Genomic DNA, 20,798 nt, shown 5'->3' on the forward strand with positions numbered 1-20,798 from the left:
AAGTATGAAGTAGAAAGATATTCAAGTGTCAAACTTTTCATGTTTTTTTTATGGAAAACAACTTGTGTGAGTAGCATGCCAAAATGCTGATTACTGAACAACATTTGATGCAGTACCGGGACGCTTTTCGAGGCCAGGTTCACCAAACGAGTCCAATAATTGGCCTACATTCATATATGTTGTAATTCAGAACTAGAAGTTAAAAAAATCCTCCACCGTTTATGTTCAACGAGTCAATCATAATCGCCTAGTGTTCTGAACATTTATGTTATGTATAAATAATGACGCCATTTCCCTCTTATCTCACTCATATGTAGACACCATATCAACATTTCAACGTCACATGTAATAATACAGACCCACCCCACCATTACTCTACTTTGCCTATATATGTTCCTTCCACAACCTCAGAGAAAAGGGTCGCATAGTATTCTTTCAGATATGGCTAGAATTCCGGTGAGGTTTCAGAGAGTGGCAGCGGCGTTTGACGCTGACGTGGCACGTGTGAGGCTCTGCGAGAGTAGCGGCAGCGAGCACTCGCCGGAGACTTTAACCGATTTGTCTTATCTCGTCAAGTCCTTCATGGAGAAGAACGAGATTACCCCAGAAAAAGAAGAAGAACAACAAGTGGGTGGTGTTGAGTGCGAGGAAGATCATGATGAAGAAAAAGAAGAAAAATCTGATTCGGAGAAGAGGGAAATGTTGCGGAGTTTGTTTTATGGGAATGAAGGTGATAATGATGAAAGGGAGGCCAAAGAAACAATTAGGAGGGAGGTTGAAGATGCATGTCGTGTTGTTGGCAACAATTCCAAACGCCGCTTGATGTCACGCTTGAGGGAAAAAGGTTTTGATGCTGGTTAGTATTACAGTTCATCTGTTATATCATTCATACAAAAATTAGATGCAGTTTTAATGTGTATTCAACTAGAATTTGAGTTTCATTTCTGTACATAATAAAAAACTGTGTTTTTGTCCCGGCTTATTAACGTTTATCTCTTATTTCAATCCATCACTTTAATTTTGACACATTTGAAAATGGTTGGTTAGGAGAAAAGAAAAAAAAAAAACTATTCCAATTTTTTCGGTTTATTCCCTTGGATCTAGATTGAACTGATTAATCTATTGCATTATATATGTCTACGTTCTAAGGGGCACGTGTCATTCATCATATATCATATCCACGTGTAATCAAGATGCAGAGTATTTTTCTATTTTTATGTTCAATTATTTTCAAAGTAGCATACATATGAAGTTGCCAATCGATGAGTCGCATACGTTGAAATGATTAAATTATAAGACTTGGTTTGATAAATTATATACTGTCTATGTGCAGGACTGTGCAAATCCAAGTGGAAGAAAAACGGTAGATTAACAGGTGGTGATTATGAGTACATTGATATGAATTTGAAGGGAAAACGGTACATAGTTGAAGTTGGCCTTGCTGGCGAGTTTGAAATAGCTCGTCCCACAAATCAATATACTTCGTTGCTAGATGTTTTCCCATTGATATATGTGGGCAAAGTGGAAGAGCTGAAGGAGGTTGCGGTGCTGATGTGCGCTGCTATTAAGAGCTCAATGAAAAGAATGAACCTGCAGGTACCACCATGGAGGAGAAATGTATACATGCAAGCAAAGTGGTTTGGTGCTTACAAGAGAACTACTAATGCAGATGCAACTAAAAGTGCTTCTGAGTCCTTATTTCCTAAGAGGTCCATTGGATTTGAAGTGCTACCTGTGAAAACACACAATTGCAGGGATGTTTATGTAACTAAGACTGGCTTCAGAATTGGTCATTTGACAACAGCTTTTAATTCTGATAGTCTTGGTGTGTGATTGAAGTCATATGCATTCTATTTGTATACAAGTGTTTTTGATTGAGTCAAGTGTCTTGGCCAAGAGAGCACAAAAAGTCGTTGAGAAAAAATTTCTCTTATGCACAGCTCTGGCATATTTTTGTCTTATAGGTTAGATCATAGATGTAGTAAACTAGTAAGCAAGGTTCTATGCTACTTGCTAGCATTTCTTTTATTTATTTGGGAAGATAATGTTGAAGAGAAAGAAAAAAACACATTGTACAGTTAAGATAAAGATAAAGAATTGGTTTGTTGGCAAATGGCAAATGATCTACGGTGTCTTCAAATTAAATTTTGAGCATATTAGTTGCTGAAAGATAATTGCCTAGACATTTATTGGTCTGCCACTCTATCTCCAACTACTTTGCTAGCTATGCCTACTGGTCCCACAAAATGAATTGTGTGGCACATTATCAGGAATATTTGTGGCATCTTTGAATATGTTATTCACCAAAAGCTATATTGTAATATAAACTATTCAACTCTTTTTAAACTCGATTTACCACTTCTGGGAAACGAGATGATTTCACTTCAAACAAATAAGTGTATCTAGTGAGTGGATCGACCACTTTATTATTATAGTCACTGGATCAGGACATCAACTATTAATGAAATTGTTTGCCTCTACTTATTAAGGAACACTGTTTTAAAAAACTGAATTGGGAAGTCTATTCAACCTGTAACCAGCTAAGTATACCTCACATGAAATGGTTATAACTTAACTAATAATATGGTTCAAGTATTTGGTATGCAAGGAAGAGCTTGAGTACAAGAAAGAAAACACACTAGTCTAGAAAAAGAATATAGAAACTAGAGACAAGAACCAATTAATCCTGTCACCAAACAGACTAAACTTAACAAGTATTAATGACAAAAAGAAAACTAATTTGAACTGATTTAAAAAAGTGTTTTTAAAAATTTTTAAATTGTGATAAAAATTTCGGTTCTAAGACTTTTTTTTTAAATGTGAACGGATGAAATCAGCGTACAAATTACAATTATCTGATTATTCATTTTAAACTTTTTGAAACGGGCAATATGATATTATTAATTAATTTGAAATTCTATCAAGTTAATATTTATTCATAGTTTTATATCCCAATTATCTACAATTGAACTAAAGAATCATAAGTAAATACTTGTATCTACCGGTATTTTAGTCTTAGAATTTCAAAGGTTAAATATTTATTATATAATTAAAATTTATAATAAATTATATATAAAAAATATTAAATATACAAATTATATTTATAATTTTTATAAATAAGTTTTTTAAATATATAAATTATATTTTACATTTAAAATAAGTAATTTACAGTGACAAATTTTTTTATAGTTATTAATAATTTATTTTAAAATATTAAATTTTAATTTATAAATAAATGTGATAAGTTAAAAAATCGAATCAAATAAGAAGTTAAAAGAATCTTAAAAACTCTCTTAATGGAGAATCGACTCTAAAAATACTCACACACAAAATAGTGATTCTCGTTTAATATGGAAGGATGAATCCAATAACAATTAGTCTTAAAAATATTTTACCGTCACTAATATCAATTTAAGTTATGAATATGATACTTCACCTCAAATTTTGAAAATATTATATTTTAAAAAAAACTAATGTTAAAAAATAAAGTATTATCATTATTAACTCTTAATAAATATATTATAAATTAATTTTAGAAGTCTCTCAAGCAATGCATATTCAAATATATAAAGACAACTTATAAAGTTTAGTTTTATGACTATAAAATCAATTATTAATTCTCTTTAAAAACTTGTGTGTAATATATATATTTTTTTATTTTGTTATTATGATTGATATTATGTGTGTAATATATATATTTTTTATTTTGTTATTATGATTGATATTATGTTAGTGAAGTAAGTACTTTATACGAGTTTTATAATATTATTCATACCAAGTACCAACTATTCTATAATCATATTAAAATGTCTTAAATTAATTCTAACTTTAATTATACAAATACAAATTAATTATTAATTTTATAAAAAAAATTGTCAATAATGTGATAAAATTAAAGTTTAGGAATTTTATATCTAAAAGAAGTAAATTTATGGAATTTAAATACTCTTATATAATTTTATAAATATTTCTAAGATCTTGAATTATTATATTGTTCTTATTTTAATTGTGCATTAATTGTCACATATATGTATAATCACACTTTAATAAATTATTTATCTTTCATGCAATTTTACATAAGTAATTTATTTTATCTGTAATAAAAACCATGTCTAAAAAAGAAAGAAATGTTTTTGTTAGAAGTCCAATATGTATAACTACTTCATTTTCCTTTTATATATATATTTTTATAGTTTAATTTTTAAAATAATTAATTAAAAAATATAATATTATTTCTGTTAGCATAGTTTTAATTATTTTATTAATTTACTTTGTATATTATTATCTTAAATTTACTTTCTTAAATTAAGGATAATAGCATAATTTTAAATTAAGCATTAAATAAATCTTTGTAATCCTCTTCTTTCATTATTTAAAATGATAATTTTCTTTTTAAGTTTCATGTTTTTTTTTACAAGTTTCTTGTTATTCTTTCCTAACTGTATAATTTTCAATATATGTTCATAATACTCTTCTTTTTACAATAAGAAGATTATTCATTTAAAACACTTGATGAATACGCATACATATTATACATGTATTTTTCTCTATTGAATCAATGTAACTATACTTTTTAAATTTTATTAAGTATTAAAAAAAACTAAATAAGCCTAGGAACTTAATAATATTAGTAAAATGATGCATCCCACATAATAATTATATAACAATGAGAACTTAATAAATATTATATAAAATTATATAATTTTAGCTTTATTTTGACTTATTGTTGATGTGTTTCAAACTAATAATTCGAAAACTTAAATCAAACTGAATCCAAGCTAAAAATATATATATATATTTATTTCAAATTCAATTCAAATTTAAAGTTCGATTGATTCTTATCAATCCAATCCAAATAAAGTTGAATCAGGTTTGTTTCAACTCAACCCATTTACCATCCTAATTATCCCCACCCAAACACCATTCCCAATCCAGGTGTTTGAAAATCCTAATTATCCTTATCCAAATGTCATCCTCACTCCAGCGATGTTTGACTGAACCACTTATAAATGGCTTTCTTTGAAACATAAAGATAGCATTTTTTTTTGTACAATATGGGACTTGTTGAAGTACAAATTCAGGGATGAAATTCAAAATCCTCTTCATTGAATCATTCCATTGAACACAGTGATATGAGTTCTTTGCGGGGTATTGAGATTTGAGACCGATGATTTTGATATAGAAGAAATAAAGGATATTTTCTCAATAAAAATTTACTAACTTGACAAGTTTTACAGGAGAAAAAATATGCAACAACAGATTAACATAAAATTCATATATTATTTTGTTTATTTTACAAATATTATACAACTATCTTGAATTAAAAATAAATACCTTCCCTATCTTTTTCATACAAAACTCTGCTTTTAAAGTAGATCAATATTATGTTCGGGGGCAGTACTAAGATGCCAAACTATACAAACATAATAATAACCAAGAAAAAAAAAGGTAAGTCAGGAGAAACTTGGCACCTGCAAGCCTTGGGATTATTTACCAATAGTAGCAGCTTAATAAAAGAGTAAAAACCAAAAATTATTATTTTAAATTAATAAATCACACGAGTAGAACAGGGGAGTAGAGGACAACAAAAATAAAATTGGACTTGTAAAGCCATGGCCTCGGAATTGCATAATAACAGCAAGGCGTGACAAAGCCATTCAGTCCCGAAAGATGGTTTTGTAAATGATATCATCATCAGCAAGTGGCTATACTGTAAGCAGACAAGTGCACACTACCAATCAAGAAAATTAAACTTATAACAAACGTCATATTTTAGGTTATACGTCCCTAACCAACTAACACAGCTTGAACAAAAAGTTTGAAGGGCAAAATAAAAAGAATTAGTGAGCCCCTTTGTTTCAGACAATGAATTAGCAATTAATCATGTGATATTGTTTTTATTAACCATTGCAACTTGATGAAACAATTTCACATGAAAAATCAATTTTATTGAGGACAAAGAAAAAAACAACACATGGCTGTAGGCACCTATAGACGCAATCTGCTGGAAAATCAAAGCAGATTGCCTGGAAAGTGACCCAGAAGTGTTCAATGTACGAGAAGGGTCTTCAAATAAAACGAAATCATAAGCTCGTTTTACTCTTCTCCCCTTATCAAGACAAACCCAAAAAGATCAAACAAATAAACAAAAAAATGAACCTTATGATAAGGAGAAAAAATGTGAAAAGCTCGGTAAGCAGATTAGTTGACAGGGATCACAACAACCGGCCAGATAGCTTCTCTAACAGCATTGATATAGCTACAGCCACCATGGCACATTCAAGATCAAGGATACAACTTTTTTGTTCACACCCTTCCCTTGGTACATGTAGCCTTCCCCACAACAAATCCAAACCAAATAACCAACAATTTTAATAAAGTTTGCTTTCAACAAAATTCAGAACCATTTCAGTCACAAATCAAAAGCAGCCATTTTCATAACATCAAATACTAACATATGAAACAGTAATAAGCAGCCTCAGAATTGCAGAATAACAGCAAGGCAAAAGAAGCCATTCAGTCCCGAAAGATGGTATTTGGTAACTGATATCATCACTGGCTAAATTTTGATTTCAGAAAGACGCAAAGGAAAAGTGGTAATCAAGGAATGATCTTTGATTCCGCTACATGTAAGATAACCGACAATAAGATAAATAGGAAGTGTTGGTGACAGACTTTGGAAGATTACCTAGGTCGAAAATTTAAGTTGTGAGCTCTGAGCTTTAACCATAACCCTAACCCTAGAAAAAAATTGGGGGCGAAGGGGAACTGAGAGATGACTCCTATTTATCGTCCGTGTCACAGACTCACAGAGCTACTCTGCGCTGAGGAAAGATCACGGCCGTTCGTCTTGGACCAATCTGATGGCTACGATAGTGGAAGAATAAATAAATATTAGTCAAATTAAAATATATTTTCAGTCAGATGTAAATGCAACCATAAAAATATATTGTTAGCTTTGTTTAGATTTTAAATGATTGTAATAGAATTATTTTTATTGTGTGCTCATTTTCATATAATTAAAATTCATAATAAATTTAAGAATATAAATGATAAATTAAAATATATATTATTGTTAATATTATAATAAATAAATACTTTTAAAATACATAAATTATATTTTCAATTTTATAATGAGTAATTTAAAGTAAGATATAAGGTTATTTTAAAAAATTAATATTTTCGTGTAAAATATTAAAAGTTAACTTATAAATAAAGAGATAAATATTAGATTAAAAAATATAGATAATAAAAAGTGTCAAAACAAAACAAAACTCAATATTTTTGTCCATAAAATATTCGAATGGAGTTAGGTTGGTATAATTCATTTTGAATTAGATTGAAAATTTTAATTCAACTTAGTGTTAATGAGTTATGAGTTAAGTTTGGTTGGTTTGATGAATTTTAGAAAACGTATATAAAAAATAAATGACTTATAAGTTTGTCTATTAAATAATTATGAATTTTATATCTAAATTTATTATGATGGGTTTATTTTTTGCTTTTAAATTTTCAAGTAACTTATAATATTCATTGATCTAAATTTTGATATCTTTATCTTTAACTATTGTTTAAAGATAATAGTTGTTGATGACTAACCTCTGTTTTATTACGTCTTCATATTATATTTGAGAATGAAAGAATCTATTGTATTTCTTACTTTTTGTATGAGTGGTTCACATTGAATAAATTGTTAAATAATGTACTAAGCAAAGTATGACAATATATCTAATAAGGTATGGACACGCTCTTACATTTAGGATATAAACAAGGTTTCACATTATTGGATCATAAAGAGAAATAAAAGTTTATAAAACACACATAGTCTCTATTAGTATGAGATATTTTGAAAGATGATCAAAAGCAAAATCACGAGAGTTTAAGCCTAAGGTGGACAACATCATATTAATGTAGAAACGTGTGTTTGTGTGAACCCCAAGTGTCTAACAATGATATCAGATCGAATGGTAGACCAGGTGACCAGCTCAGAGTCTTAGACAAGTATATGGCAATGGGAGGTGGTGGATCCAAATGTGTGATCCCTTATGTTAAAAGTCTTCTTAACGATGTGGAGGTCATATAGTGTGTTATGTTGATGTAAGCTAACAACGGTGCAAATATATAAAACTGACAAGTGTGGCTAAAGCTCTAAAAACCACCATCAAATACTCGTAGATGAATAAAAAAAGTTTCCACTAAAGAGAGGTTAAACCATGGTCCTTTATTTGAAAGGAGGCTTGTTGGGCTACAAATAAAGTCCTACATAATTGGATCATGAAAAGAAAGGAAAGTTTATAAAACACACATAGTCACCATTGCTACGAGACTTTTTGGGAGATGTCCAAAAGTAAAATCACGAGAATTTAAGCCTAAAGTGAACGATATTATACCAATGTAAAGACATGTGTTTATGAGAACCCCAAGTGTCCAACACTTGCTAGTTAAATTTTTTTGGCAATAAATACTCTAATATTTTAAACATCTTGTAGATGTTTGGCACATGTTGCAATAGCAATGATTTGTTGTAAGTGCATCAACCATAAGTCCTTATGATTATAGATGTTGGTTGCTGAGGTGTCCAATGCAGTATTAATGATGTATATACTAAACTGACAAGTTTTTAACCCATAAAAGAAAATGTCAAGAAAGAAAAAATTGAGAGAGAACACATTAGAGAAAGTTGCATTATTCGATGGGTTTATATACTTCATGGAACATGATATTTATATGAAAAGATAAATGATCGTTAGATAACCATTAAACACAAAAATAAAATACATTTAATTTAAAATGTTAGCAATTAAAAATATCAAAAGTCACTTAATTAAATTATTTTACAATTGATTTTAACGGAAAACATTAATAATTAAAATAGAAGGTTCCACAATAGACTATGATTTTCAAATTTAAAAGCTCATAATCACACAAATAAGAGAAAAATTGATATATTTTCACTACAACAAATCAACTTGACCCAAATTCATGTGGGTAAACTACACAACCATTGCTAGTCAGACATGCATACACACACACACATATATATATATATATATATATATATATATATATATATATATATATATATATATATATATATATATATATAAACAAAGTAATTTGATATAGTTGAGATAAAAAATAGCTTGTTAACTTTAGGAAATAATGTATGGAGTGCACATCCAAATGATAAAAGACTATATTATGATTAGCTTAAGTGAATTTTATCCGGAGAGGATTCTTTTGCTGTTATAAAATTGCTCAAGTCTTTTCCCTCTCACTTAAACGATTTTTGAGTGGAGTGTATTCCATTCAGCTCTTATTAATTTGTTCAAGCGAATTTCAGAAAGTGATAAATCTTTTTATTTTAATATATATATAGATTCACTTAAGCAAATTTGAGATAGTGGAGATGGATCAACTTGTCTTAAATTTTCTCTCACACTTGTCAAAACAATAAATAGAAGACTCTTGATAAACTAAACTTGTATATAATTTTAAAATTTTGAAGACTAAAATTATATAATTAAAAAAGAAGATTATAATTCTATACTAAATATTATAAGAGACTAAAATTACAATTTAATTTAAAAAAAATAAATGACATATTAAATAATAAGTCACTTTTAAATTATTTTATATTCATATTATTTGTTTTCTCTGGGTGTGATTTGGTAGTTAATCCAAATCCACCGTGCTAGTGGCTCAATCCAGAGTTAAAATGGATTAATTAACTTTATCGCCCTTTATAGTTTCCTATTTTTTTTCTCCCTATATTAATTAATCCAAAGAAAAATCTTTCATCATATTATTAATATACTAAAATACTAAAAATAGTAAAAAAATAGTTCAAAAATACATTCGAACATATTAAAAGAAATGGTACACATCATTAATCATAACAATTAAATTTGAATTTATAATTATAAAAGTCCACTCTAACTCAGATTTAATGAGAAAAATTCTCTTTAAGTTGAAATCAAATTTCTCTCTATATTTAATTGAGATTAAGATTAATTTCAAGAAAGTAAAATGTGACATGCCTAATACTCTAAACACGCAAGCATGATATATATAAGTATGTAAGTATAACATAATTAGAAATATGTTTCATATTTTCTATTAGTAAAAAATAAAATGTAGTAATAAAGTTTGAATTTACGATCTTGTATATATTATTATATTTTTATACTTTAATTTCTTGTAATAATTAAATGATTTATATTATAATAATTATTACTTAAAAATATATACAAAAGTATTTTTTAAAAATAGCTAAACTTCCCACAAATTTTATGATTCTAACAAAAAAACAACATAAAATTAGATTTTAATTTTTCATACCCGCCTTACCTAAACACATCCTACTCCTTCAATTTTGGTTAGATATATAAAATAATAATAAGAAAAACTACAAAACTACATTTAATAATATAAATAAATGGTCGCACATAGCTGAATGCACACAATGGACGGTCCTGATTGGGCACAGCATAAACGGCAGGCGAAGTGAACCACATGATGAGTCTATCAGACACAGAAGCCAATCGATAAAAAGAAGCAAAAGACAGTGCCTCGCATCAAGAGAGAGAGAGAGAGAGAGAGAGAGAGGGAAAGGGTTTTGTAGAGAGGGAGAGAATTCGAAACCCAAATCCAAATAAAAGAAAAAAGAAAAAAAAAAAGTAGGGTGGTGGCGGATCGGAGGCCCAGAGAGTAGGCATCGGAAGAGATCTGCGATGGAGGGAGTTGGGGCCCGACTAGGGCGGTCCTCGACCCGGTACGGACCGGCCACGGTGTTCACTGGACCGGTTCGGAAGTGGAAGAAGAAATGGGTCCACGTATCTCCCTCTTCTGCTTCCTCTAATTCCAACACCAATCACAATCACAATCACAATCACACTCACAATCACACTCACACTCACTCTCACGCTTCCAACGCTTCCCATCTTCTCCTTTACAAGTGGACCCCAATCACCCAAAGCCACAACACCACCACCAACTCCAACGCTAACGGTACCGCCAAGGACGCGCTGCCCGAACCCCCCGAAGAACCGCCCCGAAGAAAATTCAAATACGTTCCGGTATTCATGTTGCTTCCTTCTTCCCTCTCTCTCTCTTTTTCTAATTACTTTAGCTTAGGGTTTTATTGGACCGTCACAACGTATAATGCGCCTCGAACTCTCTCAAATTCATTAGATTTGAAAAATGTTCAAGGAAAATTCGCTTGTATGGTACCGTTCTTCGCATTCGACAAAATGGATTGCTTTAGTTACTGCAATATCTTCATAGATCCTGTCTTATTCGGTTTCACAGTACTTGTTTTGTTTCCTACTTGTCCCTTATTTTACGCACTATTGGGACTTGTGTCCTCATATTAATGCATTTTTATTTAGAGGATATTTAGGAATAAATGTAGGGACATTGGGATTACAAATAACTTATTTTACCGTAGCTTCGTTATTCTGGATAAAAATTTAAGTATTGGACTATTGTGAGCTAGTTTTGAAGATATGATTATGACTGGAATTGACAATTAGCTGATGAATATAGTGCAGGGTATTTCTGATTTTTGCTGTTTTCCTGGGTGATTGATTATAAACAACAGAGAAAAGGAGGGAAGATAAGTAATGTTGGTTTTTGTTAGGGCTAATTTTTCTCTTGTTGCTCTGTAAAATATTAAAATACCTTTTTTATTTTTATTTTTATTTTGTTGGCCTTCTGAATGACGAGTATCAGATGGAGCTAACTAATTTTCTTAATTCAGAAAATCCTACAAAAGGGGTGTGTGTGTGTCTGTGTAAATTTGCTAGTTTATATTAATATTCCTAAATATCATTGTAAAAAAATGCCTACTCTGCTGTGTTGCTTGAGCTATCAATTGTCCAAAACATTTAAGAAACTAGAATCAGGAAATGTGATTCCCCTTTCCCCTTCTATTACTCTCTTGAGCGTCCAAGTTATTTGTTTTAAGAAATGAAATTCACTCCAGCTTGAACGCAACAAGGTGGAAATTCACTATTGAGTTACAATTGTTGAGTGATAATAAGAAAACTCATAATAAAAAGATGGTGGTAGTTTTGTCTGAGGCTGGGGTTTGGAAACAACTCATGATAATTGCAACTTGCAAGTCTGCAATTTGCATGATGATGAAGGAACAACTCTAGTGCAGAAAGTGAGTGACTGAAATTTCTGAACTAAATTATTTGAAAAGAAAAAAAGGAACGAAAACCAACATGTTGCTTACCAGCTTTGTTTTGGTGGAAATGGAAAAGAAGAATAGGTTTGCATGGTGAGTTGTGGCCCTAAATAGAGTCTAAAGGAAAAAAGGGGATCTATTTGTGATAACTATTCACACAGCCAAATTAGTTTTCAATAATTTATTATTCTGTTTCATACGCACATCCTGATTTCTTTCTTCAACTTCTGTATGTCTTTCTGGGGGCAGGGGAGTATTTCAACTTCTCTTGTTGATAGATGGTTTTTTGCTGAATACATGTGTTTGGGAACAACTTTTTTCTGAGAAATGGTTTTTCTTTTCAAAAACTCTCTCAGTAGACTGACAAAAACAAGTGATAATTTTTGAGAAATAAACTGAACCAAACACACATATATCTATGGGATAGATGATATCATTTTCCGATCAACTGATAATATCATTTCATTTCCTGATAAATAATTGTAGGATTACTGATGGAACATTCTGGATAAGCTTTCTTGTCAGTCTTATATTATGTTATAGTGGCTGCAAAAAAGTAGCAAATAGTATTTATAACCACAAACCCCCAATTTACTCCTCATAGTTTAGCAAAATCAATTTGGTTCTCAAATTACATCAAGTTGGTCCTGGTAAACAGTCACTTTTGAACTAATTTTGATGTCAAAAACCAACTTGATGTTCCAAAAATCTTTCAGCAAGGACCAAAATGGGACTCTCTTCTTTTCATTAACCAGATGCATCTGTAGTTGATTAAAATCTAAAGAATGTGGTTTACCCTTCACCACTGGTAAGATTTCAGATTGGAGGTATTGATGCAGTTAGCTACAGTTTGGCTGTTGAAGAGTCAGCTGTTTCCTCTCATTAATGATCGTGGGACATGATTCTGTGTTTTATTGTTGATTTTTGTAAACTTATACTCATAGTGTTGCATTAGGCGCTTTACACTTTCACTGGAAATGGTATTTGCAGCATTCATTGATGTTTGTCATGTTCCATTGTTCCCTATCAATGCATTCTTAGAACGAATCACTAGGTTTTGCTTTTAAATATGGTATTTATGAGTTTCCGGTGAAACATGTCACAGAACTGATGATATTCAACAATAATAACTATGCTGGACTAGCCAGAGGTTTTGATCCATGGTGTACTTGAAGTCATCTTCGGAACACTTACACCATTGATGAATCATTTCAGTATTCATACTTTTTGTGATGATAATAAGTTGATACTGGTCTATTCTGTCAAATGGTAATGAAGATTGGGAAGGTGTGGTAATCTGGGTTGTCTGATGACGCAGGTTGCTCTACTAGAGGAGCAGAGAAATGAAGCTGCAGAAAATGAGGGTGCTGAGAAGGTCGACGATGATTCTAAACCAATTGATTCTGATTCAGGTGCAGCAGATCCAGCTCGCAAGAATGAGACTTTGGATGAAAAACCTGACATAAATGATGTCCCAATGGAAGAAAGTCAGGTAAACCTTTTCATGTCTCTTTGTTTACCGCATGTTTCTCCAATTTTCTTTCATATTTGCAAAAAGTATTGCCTAGAATAACTGCGGCTCACATTCTACTTTATGCCCGCATAAATTCATAAAAGGAAAATATTTCTGTGATTAAAATTAGACACCGAGGCTTCTGATCTGTCATTTTGAACTTGGACAATTTTTATGATTCAAACGAGCATTATGAAATTTGAAATTTATGGATTGGGCATTACCATCATATAACTCAGCGATCTACATGTCTCAAATTTGTCATGTCTGTTGCTAAATATGAAGTCCACAGCAGTGACTAGTGAAGGACTTGATCCATTTCTTTTTTAAAAGTTTTATTTAAATAGTGACTTTGTCTTATACTTCAGTCTCAGTACAAAAATCAGGTGGTGCGCCAAGATCTGAACGAAAGCACATTGGATTTAAGTTTGGGCTTGACATCGCATGATGATGAACATGATTCTGATTCAAAAACTAATCAAGCAAGAGATGGCCAGTAACGCAAGTTAATTCATGTGGTACTGAAACATGAACAGGGGTCTCATGATTCTCCGGATAGTGAGAACATAAATGGGCAGTCTATACATTTGTTTGATGGAAGGGAATTTTCCCCTGGCTTTATGTTCAACCACTTGTTATTTTAGATTGGATTATTGTAACGGCATATGCCTATAGTATGGATTTTTTTTATTCAGTGTCCTTGCTGCGCTGATCTAATATGTATTGGAGGAACGGATAGTGTACCTTTTTCCCAATCATTGGACAGATTTTTTTTCCCCATATATTTATTGAAATCGGATATTCTGAACTTCGAAACTACAAGCCTGTGGAGCTAAATTGGATTTTTTTTAAAAAAAATAAATAACACTGATGAAATTGTGCTTATGATGTTCTCATCCTGACTAAAGTAGAATCATTTCGCCTTTTGAATTATAATTACCACTAAGTTTCTCTCGTGTGATGTCTCAGTTTACTTCATCTTCTAGATATGGCTCTGTTTATAAGTATTTACAGAAGAAGATAGAATGAATAAAAAATTATTTAGTCAATTAATAAGGTCTTCTTGGGTTGGTATTTATTATATAACTATGGTTTAATACATCATTTTGTCTTTATTTTTTTTTTGAAAAATTTAAAATAGATATTTCAACTAAAAAAAATGTAATTAGGTTCATAATCTTTTTATATTTTTGTAATATAGTCTTTGGGAGATAGGGGTCTATTTATAATTTTTTTAAATTGACAATATATTTTTTTATATCTCTATACTTGGACAATTACATTAGATTATTATTTTATATCATTATTTATATGTATTAAATTTTAATTTTTATCTTAATCTTCTTAATCATAAAATTTTTGAAATAGTGAAAAATTTTAATGAGTAGAGATATATGATACATGTGGATGGTGACATGAAATAATAATTTAATGGTACTATCTAAATATGACTATAAATAATTTTATGTCAAATTTCATGGACTATAAGTGGACATTTAATTTTGGAGACTAAATTATAAAAATAATATAAAAAAATGGACTAAATTACAATTTTTTTAGTTGAGAACTTTATTAAAAAATTATGAAAAATTGATGGAACAAATGATGTATTAAACCTATAAACACTTATATATAAGTTGTTTTTATATTTAGAGAAATAGGATTAAAGTTAAATTATTATATGTATTATAGGGAAAAGAAGCACTTTGTGATTCTCTATGTAAAAAGAAAGATAATGAGTAATTGTTTAATGGAAAAAAATTTAGAAACCGATTGTCATTGCAGTAAAAAAAAGAGATAATAGTAAATAAATGAAAGATAATAAAAAAGAAAGTGATTCAGATGTAATTATAGAGATAAATTACTCTAAAATTTGTGTACATCCTCTTTATTAATAGTATAGATTAATTGTACAGATATAGATTGTAATTGATTTTCATAATCTATCATAAGGAGCTTATTGAATTAAGTTGAAAAGAACGTATAGACTTATTATAAGTTATTTTATTTATATAAAGCTTGTTCATTTGTGTATGCAAGATACATAAGCTCTTTCAAATGTCATCATAAGTCTCTTATATATAAATTAAAATTAACTTGGGTTTAAATGTGTTTGAATGTGTTGACAGAATTAATTATTATCAAAAGTGATTTAAAATAACTTGATTTTTTTTATAACAAATTATATTAAAATGGCGATTTTTCTAAAAATATCATTTATACATCTTGAATCAAAATTGATTTTAGGTGTCATTACTACGATGGACTTATATATATATATATATATATATATATATATATATATATTATATTTCATAATGTTAATCAATCACAAATTATAATATATATAACTTTTAAATAATTCTTGTGAAAATTAATAAATTTAATATACATGACAAATTCCGATTAGAAGAAAGTATAAAAAATAGGCAGACTATTTTTCTCTTTGATAATAAATAGACATGTAATAATTTTCCTACGTTATTATTGTGTATATTATTTAATTTAACTATGTTATTGCATCCAAGGCATCCAACATTAACACTTGATTTCATTTATTTACTTTTGCTGAATACACTTGATTTAAATTGGTTAACTCTTGAGGAAATTTTCAAACATCTAATTGGCACAATCATGACACTCATGGATCCAAAATGCAAATAATCCTTATTTTTTTAATTAAATTTTTTCTTCTCTTATACGTATTTACTAAAAAGAACACAACTTAAAAACATATAATTGTGTTCATAGCCAGTTAAGTTTTAAGGAAAGTACAGTTATATTATCATACTTCTGTAAAATTGCCATGTTTAACTTCATCAATGTCCATGTATACCAAAGTATTCTCCCAATAGTCTTTTGATAATTCTCACCTTCATATTCATCTTCCAGAGACTTTTGTTTGGTTTAGTTAGTCCAACCACTTCATGTCCACTCAAGTTATTATAATTAACTATAACTGAATTTTCACCCTAGGCAATATTCAAGCCATCTACAAAAGCATTTACAGTTGTGCATAAAAATGCCAACCGTTTCAAGTGGCAGATCTACTGCAAGTGAGATGGCTTTAAAAGCTATAGGAAATATTAAAAAGATGAGGCCAGTTGTATTCAGTTGCCCGCTAATCTTGAGTCCCTTATTTGACCACAATCAAATACAACAAGAAAACACATAGATGGGGGATGCTTTAACAGTTTGAGACTTGCAAAAGTACAAATGAATTACACATCCAAAAGTATGAACACAAATATATGTCAGTCTGGCCATCTGCCTCCAAGTACACAATAACTGAGATTTTCAAAGATTTATTGTCATTCTTTTGTCACAGCAGCCTCAGAGGAATAATCATGCCTGGAAAGTAGAGCATAAGTTAATATATGTATCATGGGGACTACAGATTAGGGTCCAGTGCCAACAATCTTTGCAACAGCACCAAAATATGGCGAAGATTATCATAAGGCAGAGTTTCTTTTGATATTGTAATAGTGTTTCTTCTCTCCCTATTGCCTTCTTCAAACTTCGTGAAAAAATATCTAAATTTGATTTTCTGGTAAATCAGACCCAATACACTTAGGAAAATAAACTATTACTATTGATTAAAAAATGGTGTGACGAGTAAGGTTCCCACTATTTGGGGGCTTAGGACAAGGTGAGATGTATGCAACCTTACTCTTGCATGAGGAAGAATGTGTCTGACTAGAAACCAGGAACACATGGTCATGAAGTAGAAATCATCCTAAACTTAAATAAATAATGATAAATATCACCTACCGCAATTTGCGTGAGAGTTGGTATAAGCCTGTCCCTGCCATTGCAACGTTTACACTAAACAGGTTCCAATTTTTCTGCAAGTGCAACATAAAAATAATTGCCATAAATTTATCTGTGAATTATTCGAAATTGTATGTGAAGTAGTTTTCACTTTCCTACTCTTCTCTTTAGCCAATATGACCGGCAAGGATAAGTTCATAAAGTAAATGACATGCAATAAAAGCAGTATCCTAAATGCTACTGTAATAACAAAGACTGTTTGAATATCTATGATTGGTGGAATGAGATGCAAAGTGGAAGTCGGAAGAAGACTGGAATATAATGAAACTTAGAAACTATCATTCTATCACTTAAATATTTTATAATGGAATGCAGTAAAATTTCTTTGGGAAGTGAATGAAATGGTAACAAGGCTAGTAAACAATATGTTGATTACATTGCATCACATCCTGTACCTTCAGATTGAGAGTCAGATATATAGATGTATTGAACGGAATGAAACACATTTCATCAGGCTCCATTCCATTTTATCCTGTTTTGAACAATTCAGACAATGACAACTAATATAATATCTTTCACTACGGCTCCATTCCACAACTAGGGTTCTTGTATGCTCCAGGTTTTACACAAACACTGGTACATAATTTTAAGGTAGAAATGCTCTACAGAGAGAGAGAGAGAGAGAGAGAGAGAGAGAGAAGGGGGCCACTTGGTATACAGTACAAATTCAGAAAAAGCAAACAAATGTAAGGATGAGTCTAAGAGACACCAAAGATTATGGAAAAAAGAATGACCAAAAGAGTTTCATTATTACCTCATGATTTGATTACACCATGAAATCAATATTTTAAGGTTAGATCACAATTTGCAAATTATAAGTACCATATTATAGCCTAATTGATGTCATGTCATATAATGTCACACTTTTGCAATACAAAAGAAAATTATGCAACTACAAACTGGAATTATGCACGTATCAATGGTATCACCTACCATGTACCGTGATGAAGGTAATAAAGCAAAAGTATGAAATTTCTCTTGCATTGCAGGTTCATAAATAATCCTCATGTCAAAAAATACATCATTATTTGCTGAACTAGTCAAAAGAAATCAATCAATAAAAAATACAAACTTACAGGAGTGATAACAGTGCTGTAACGAGACCAGATAAGTCCAGTAGCTGTCACCGCTGCATAAAAAACAAAAAAGCAATCAGCAATCTGTGGATGTAAATAAAACCCAACGCATAGGGTTTAAACTGCTTGCAACTTGAAAACAAAGTGTTGTCTGTAGCATTTGGGGAACCCAAATATGCATATGTAGATAAGGATAGAATACGAGCAAAAATCCAAAGTCCATGTGAGTGCAAGTGCAAGTGCAAATGTGTGTATGTGTGTGTGAGAGAGAGAAACAGAGACAGAGGTCTACGATAGATAGCAGCAAATGCAGTTGTTTATGTACATGGATACCTATTTGCTGAGGATAGGAAAGTTTCTCAGGTGGTTTTGAGAAATCAGCAATATTGGCAATGCTGATGCCCCACTTAAAGGTAGGTGCCCAGAAATGAACTGCATAAAATTACATGTCAATTAATGAATTTATATTGGTAAAGAATGACAATACTAACACTTAATAATAACATTGGTCACTAGAAACAAAAAGAGACAACAATTTGAATTAGGGGAAAATAAAGCATACACTTGTAAAATATAATCTACTTGGTACTGGTACTTTGAGCAGGTGATGTTTACAAAGTACCACACAAGGAAACCCATGTATATTTATGACTGGACTGATGTTATCTTTCCAACTGCTACTCAAATTCGAGTTCCACTGCATTCTTTAAATTACATGTCATATTGTCATAATAAAACAATAACATCATACTTCGAATCCACTGAAAACAGGAAGTGCATTCCCAGCTTTTTCAACCAAAATCCAGCAAACATTATAAAATGTGATATTTGGAAACGAACATATCCTTCAAAAGAACATCTGATTTGCATGCACAAGTTTGTTTTTCCCCAGATGACAAAATATGAACATTCAATTTTTGTTTGTTTGTCATTAATCTCATTTTCAACACTCTTCTTGTGTTCAGAAATTAAATTAATAGACGAATCCCAGGTTCCCAAATATCTAACAAACATTTCTGTAAGCCATGCCCCCAAAAAATCCCTTTTCTTAAGATACAACCCAAGGTCAAATTAGGTTTATTTAAATGAAAAAAAAAGTTAAAAATAATTCAGTGCACATGACGAGTTCATAAAAAATCAAGTCAGATTAGGTCAATTTAACAAATCTTTAAATCAAAAACCCTAATATAAGCCAAATCCAGTCGCTGATTATATATACATAAAAATATACCCAAAAAAGAATGAACACAGAGCAATGAAAATCGGAAGTGAGAGAAATAAAGAAGAAAAACACAAGACAAATCGAATCAACTCACTGGTTTTGGGCCCAGCTGGGTGATTCCATAAAGCTTGAAGCTTTGCAGCCGCCATGAATTGAATCTTTGTTCTTCCCTTTGATTGAAAGCGAAACGGGTTGAGCTTCTACCACTGCGACAAAAGAAAAACAACATATTTATATACAAAAATATTATTTATATACCGTAATCATCTACAATGTAGGGGATCCACTCCACAACCACATTCAATCAGATTTCGACGCGTGGCTCATACTGGGTCAACATCTTTCTCACGTTGACCCATTTTCGTTTGGAGCAAACTGGTAGAAAATCACGTGCCAATAGCAACTAAACTATTAACGGATAACAAAATTTAATTAAAGTGTGTTAATCAAAATTAATATATTTGTAATTTATAATTTATGATCAACATGAATAATAAAATATATTCCAATTATTTATTAGGAAAAATGTATTATTAATTGATAATTATTTTACAATTTTATAAGAAAAAATATAAGATTTTCTTGAAAATTTTAAAGTACAAGATAACTAGTATTTTAATCCAGCCATGCATACGTATGTTTATTATATATATAATATAATCAAAATTTGTGATAAATTATATATAAAAATATTATATTTGAATATATAAGTTACATTTAAAATAAGTATATATAAATATTTTTAAATATATAAAATATATTTTAAATTTATGATAAATAATTTATATTGTAATTTTTTAATAATAATTTATTTTAAAATATTAATATTTAATTAATAAATAATTATAATAAATAAAATTTAAATTAGATTAAAAAATTAAAAAATTAAAAAAAATTAAAAAATTTAAAAAATTTAAAAAATTTATCGTTAAAGACAAACCCTCAAATACACTTGGACACAAG

General features: G+C 30.1%; 3 protein-coding genes and 3 non-coding genes across 7 annotated transcripts; 2 read left to right on the top strand and 4 right to left on the bottom strand.

Moving 5' to 3' along the window:
- Positions 1-302: 302 nt before the first annotated feature.
- Positions 303-2,145, top strand: LOC109804049 (phosphoenolpyruvate carboxylase, putative (DUF506)). Its single transcript, XM_020365798.3, has 2 exons — positions 303-856; positions 1,334-2,145. The coding sequence occupies exons 1-2, from the start codon at positions 391-393 to the stop codon at positions 1,831-1,833; spliced, it is 966 nt and encodes a 321-aa protein (XP_020221387.1). The 5' UTR covers positions 303-390; the 3' UTR covers positions 1,834-2,145.
- A 3,468-nt stretch (positions 2,146-5,613) lies between these two features.
- On the bottom strand, positions 5,614-5,701 carry LOC114916252 (small nucleolar RNA SNORD96 family). Its single transcript, XR_003804643.1, has one exon. It is a non-coding gene; the product is annotated as a small nucleolar RNA SNORD96 family (small nucleolar RNA).
- Positions 5,702-6,176: 475 nt separating this feature from the next.
- Positions 6,177-6,268, bottom strand: LOC114916268 (small nucleolar RNA snoR109). Its single transcript, XR_003804659.1, has one exon. It is a non-coding gene; the product is annotated as a small nucleolar RNA snoR109 (small nucleolar RNA).
- A 205-nt stretch (positions 6,269-6,473) lies between these two features.
- On the bottom strand, positions 6,474-6,562 carry LOC114916249 (small nucleolar RNA SNORD96 family). The gene has a single exon (XR_003804640.1). It is a non-coding gene; the product is annotated as a small nucleolar RNA SNORD96 family (small nucleolar RNA).
- A 3,992-nt stretch (positions 6,563-10,554) lies between these two features.
- Positions 10,555-14,488, top strand: LOC109804433 (golgin family A protein). Of its 2 annotated transcripts, none has more exons than XM_029272480.2 (3): positions 10,555-11,078; positions 13,512-13,685; positions 14,093-14,488. In XM_029272480.2, exons 1-3 carry the CDS (start codon positions 10,734-10,736, stop codon positions 14,204-14,206), a joined length of 633 nt encoding a protein of 210 aa, XP_029128313.2. In that variant the 5' UTR covers positions 10,555-10,733; the 3' UTR covers positions 14,207-14,488. The 2 variants fall into 2 exon arrangements, with proteins under 2 accessions (XP_029128313.2, XP_020221846.3); XM_020366257.3 differs by having other exon boundaries at positions 10,563-11,078; positions 14,075-14,488.
- Positions 14,489-16,790: 2,302 nt separating this feature from the next.
- On the bottom strand, positions 16,791-20,089 carry LOC109803172 (mitochondrial pyruvate carrier 4). Its single transcript, XM_020364624.3, has 5 exons — positions 19,930-20,089; positions 18,947-19,045; positions 18,614-18,666; positions 17,478-17,551; positions 16,791-17,057 (listed from the first exon to the last, which is right to left on the bottom strand). The coding sequence occupies exons 1-5, from the start codon at positions 19,982-19,984 to the stop codon at positions 17,018-17,020; spliced, it is 321 nt and encodes a 106-aa protein (XP_020220213.1). The 5' UTR covers positions 19,985-20,089; the 3' UTR covers positions 16,791-17,017.
- Positions 20,090-20,798: the final 709 nt, after the last annotated feature.

This window comes from Cajanus cajan, chromosome 1, assembly GCF_000230855.2.
Source record: "Cajanus cajan strain Asha chromosome 1, NIPB_CcT2T_4, whole genome shotgun sequence".
Classification (NCBI taxonomy): Eukaryota; Viridiplantae; Streptophyta; class Magnoliopsida; order Fabales; family Fabaceae; genus Cajanus; species Cajanus cajan.

Excerpts from the sequence above, each read along its gene's own strand:
- LOC109804049 (XM_020365798.3), top strand. The coding sequence starts at position 391 with ATGTTCCTTCCACAACCTCAGAGAAAAGGGTCGCATAGTATTCTTTCA. Across the intron at positions 857-1,333 it reads GGAAAAAGGTTTTGATGCTG|GACTGTGCAAATCCAAGTGG; the intron begins GTTAGTATTACA and ends GTCTATGTGCAG.
- LOC109804433 (XM_020366257.3), top strand. The coding sequence starts at position 10,734 with ATGGAGGGAGTTGGGGCCCGACTAGGGCGGTCCTCGACCCGGTACGGA. Across the intron at positions 11,079-13,511 it reads GAAAATTCAAATACGTTCCG|GTTGCTCTACTAGAGGAGCA; the intron begins GTATTCATGTTG and ends CTGATGACGCAG. Across the intron at positions 13,686-14,074 it reads TCCCAATGGAAGAAAGTCAG|TCTCAGTACAAAAATCAGGT; the intron begins GTAAACCTTTTC and ends CTTATACTTCAG.
- LOC109803172 (XM_020364624.3), bottom strand. The coding sequence starts at position 19,984 with ATGGCGGCTGCAAAGCTTCAAGCTTTATGGAATCACCCAGCTGGGCCC. Across the intron at positions 18,667-18,946 it reads TTCCTATCCTCAGCAAATAG|CGGTGACAGCTACTGGACTT; the intron begins GTATCCATGTAC and ends TTTTTTATGCAG. Across the intron at positions 17,058-17,477 it reads CAACTCTCACGCAAATTGCG|GCATGATTATTCCTCTGAGG; the intron begins GTAGGTGATATT and ends TCTACTTTCCAG.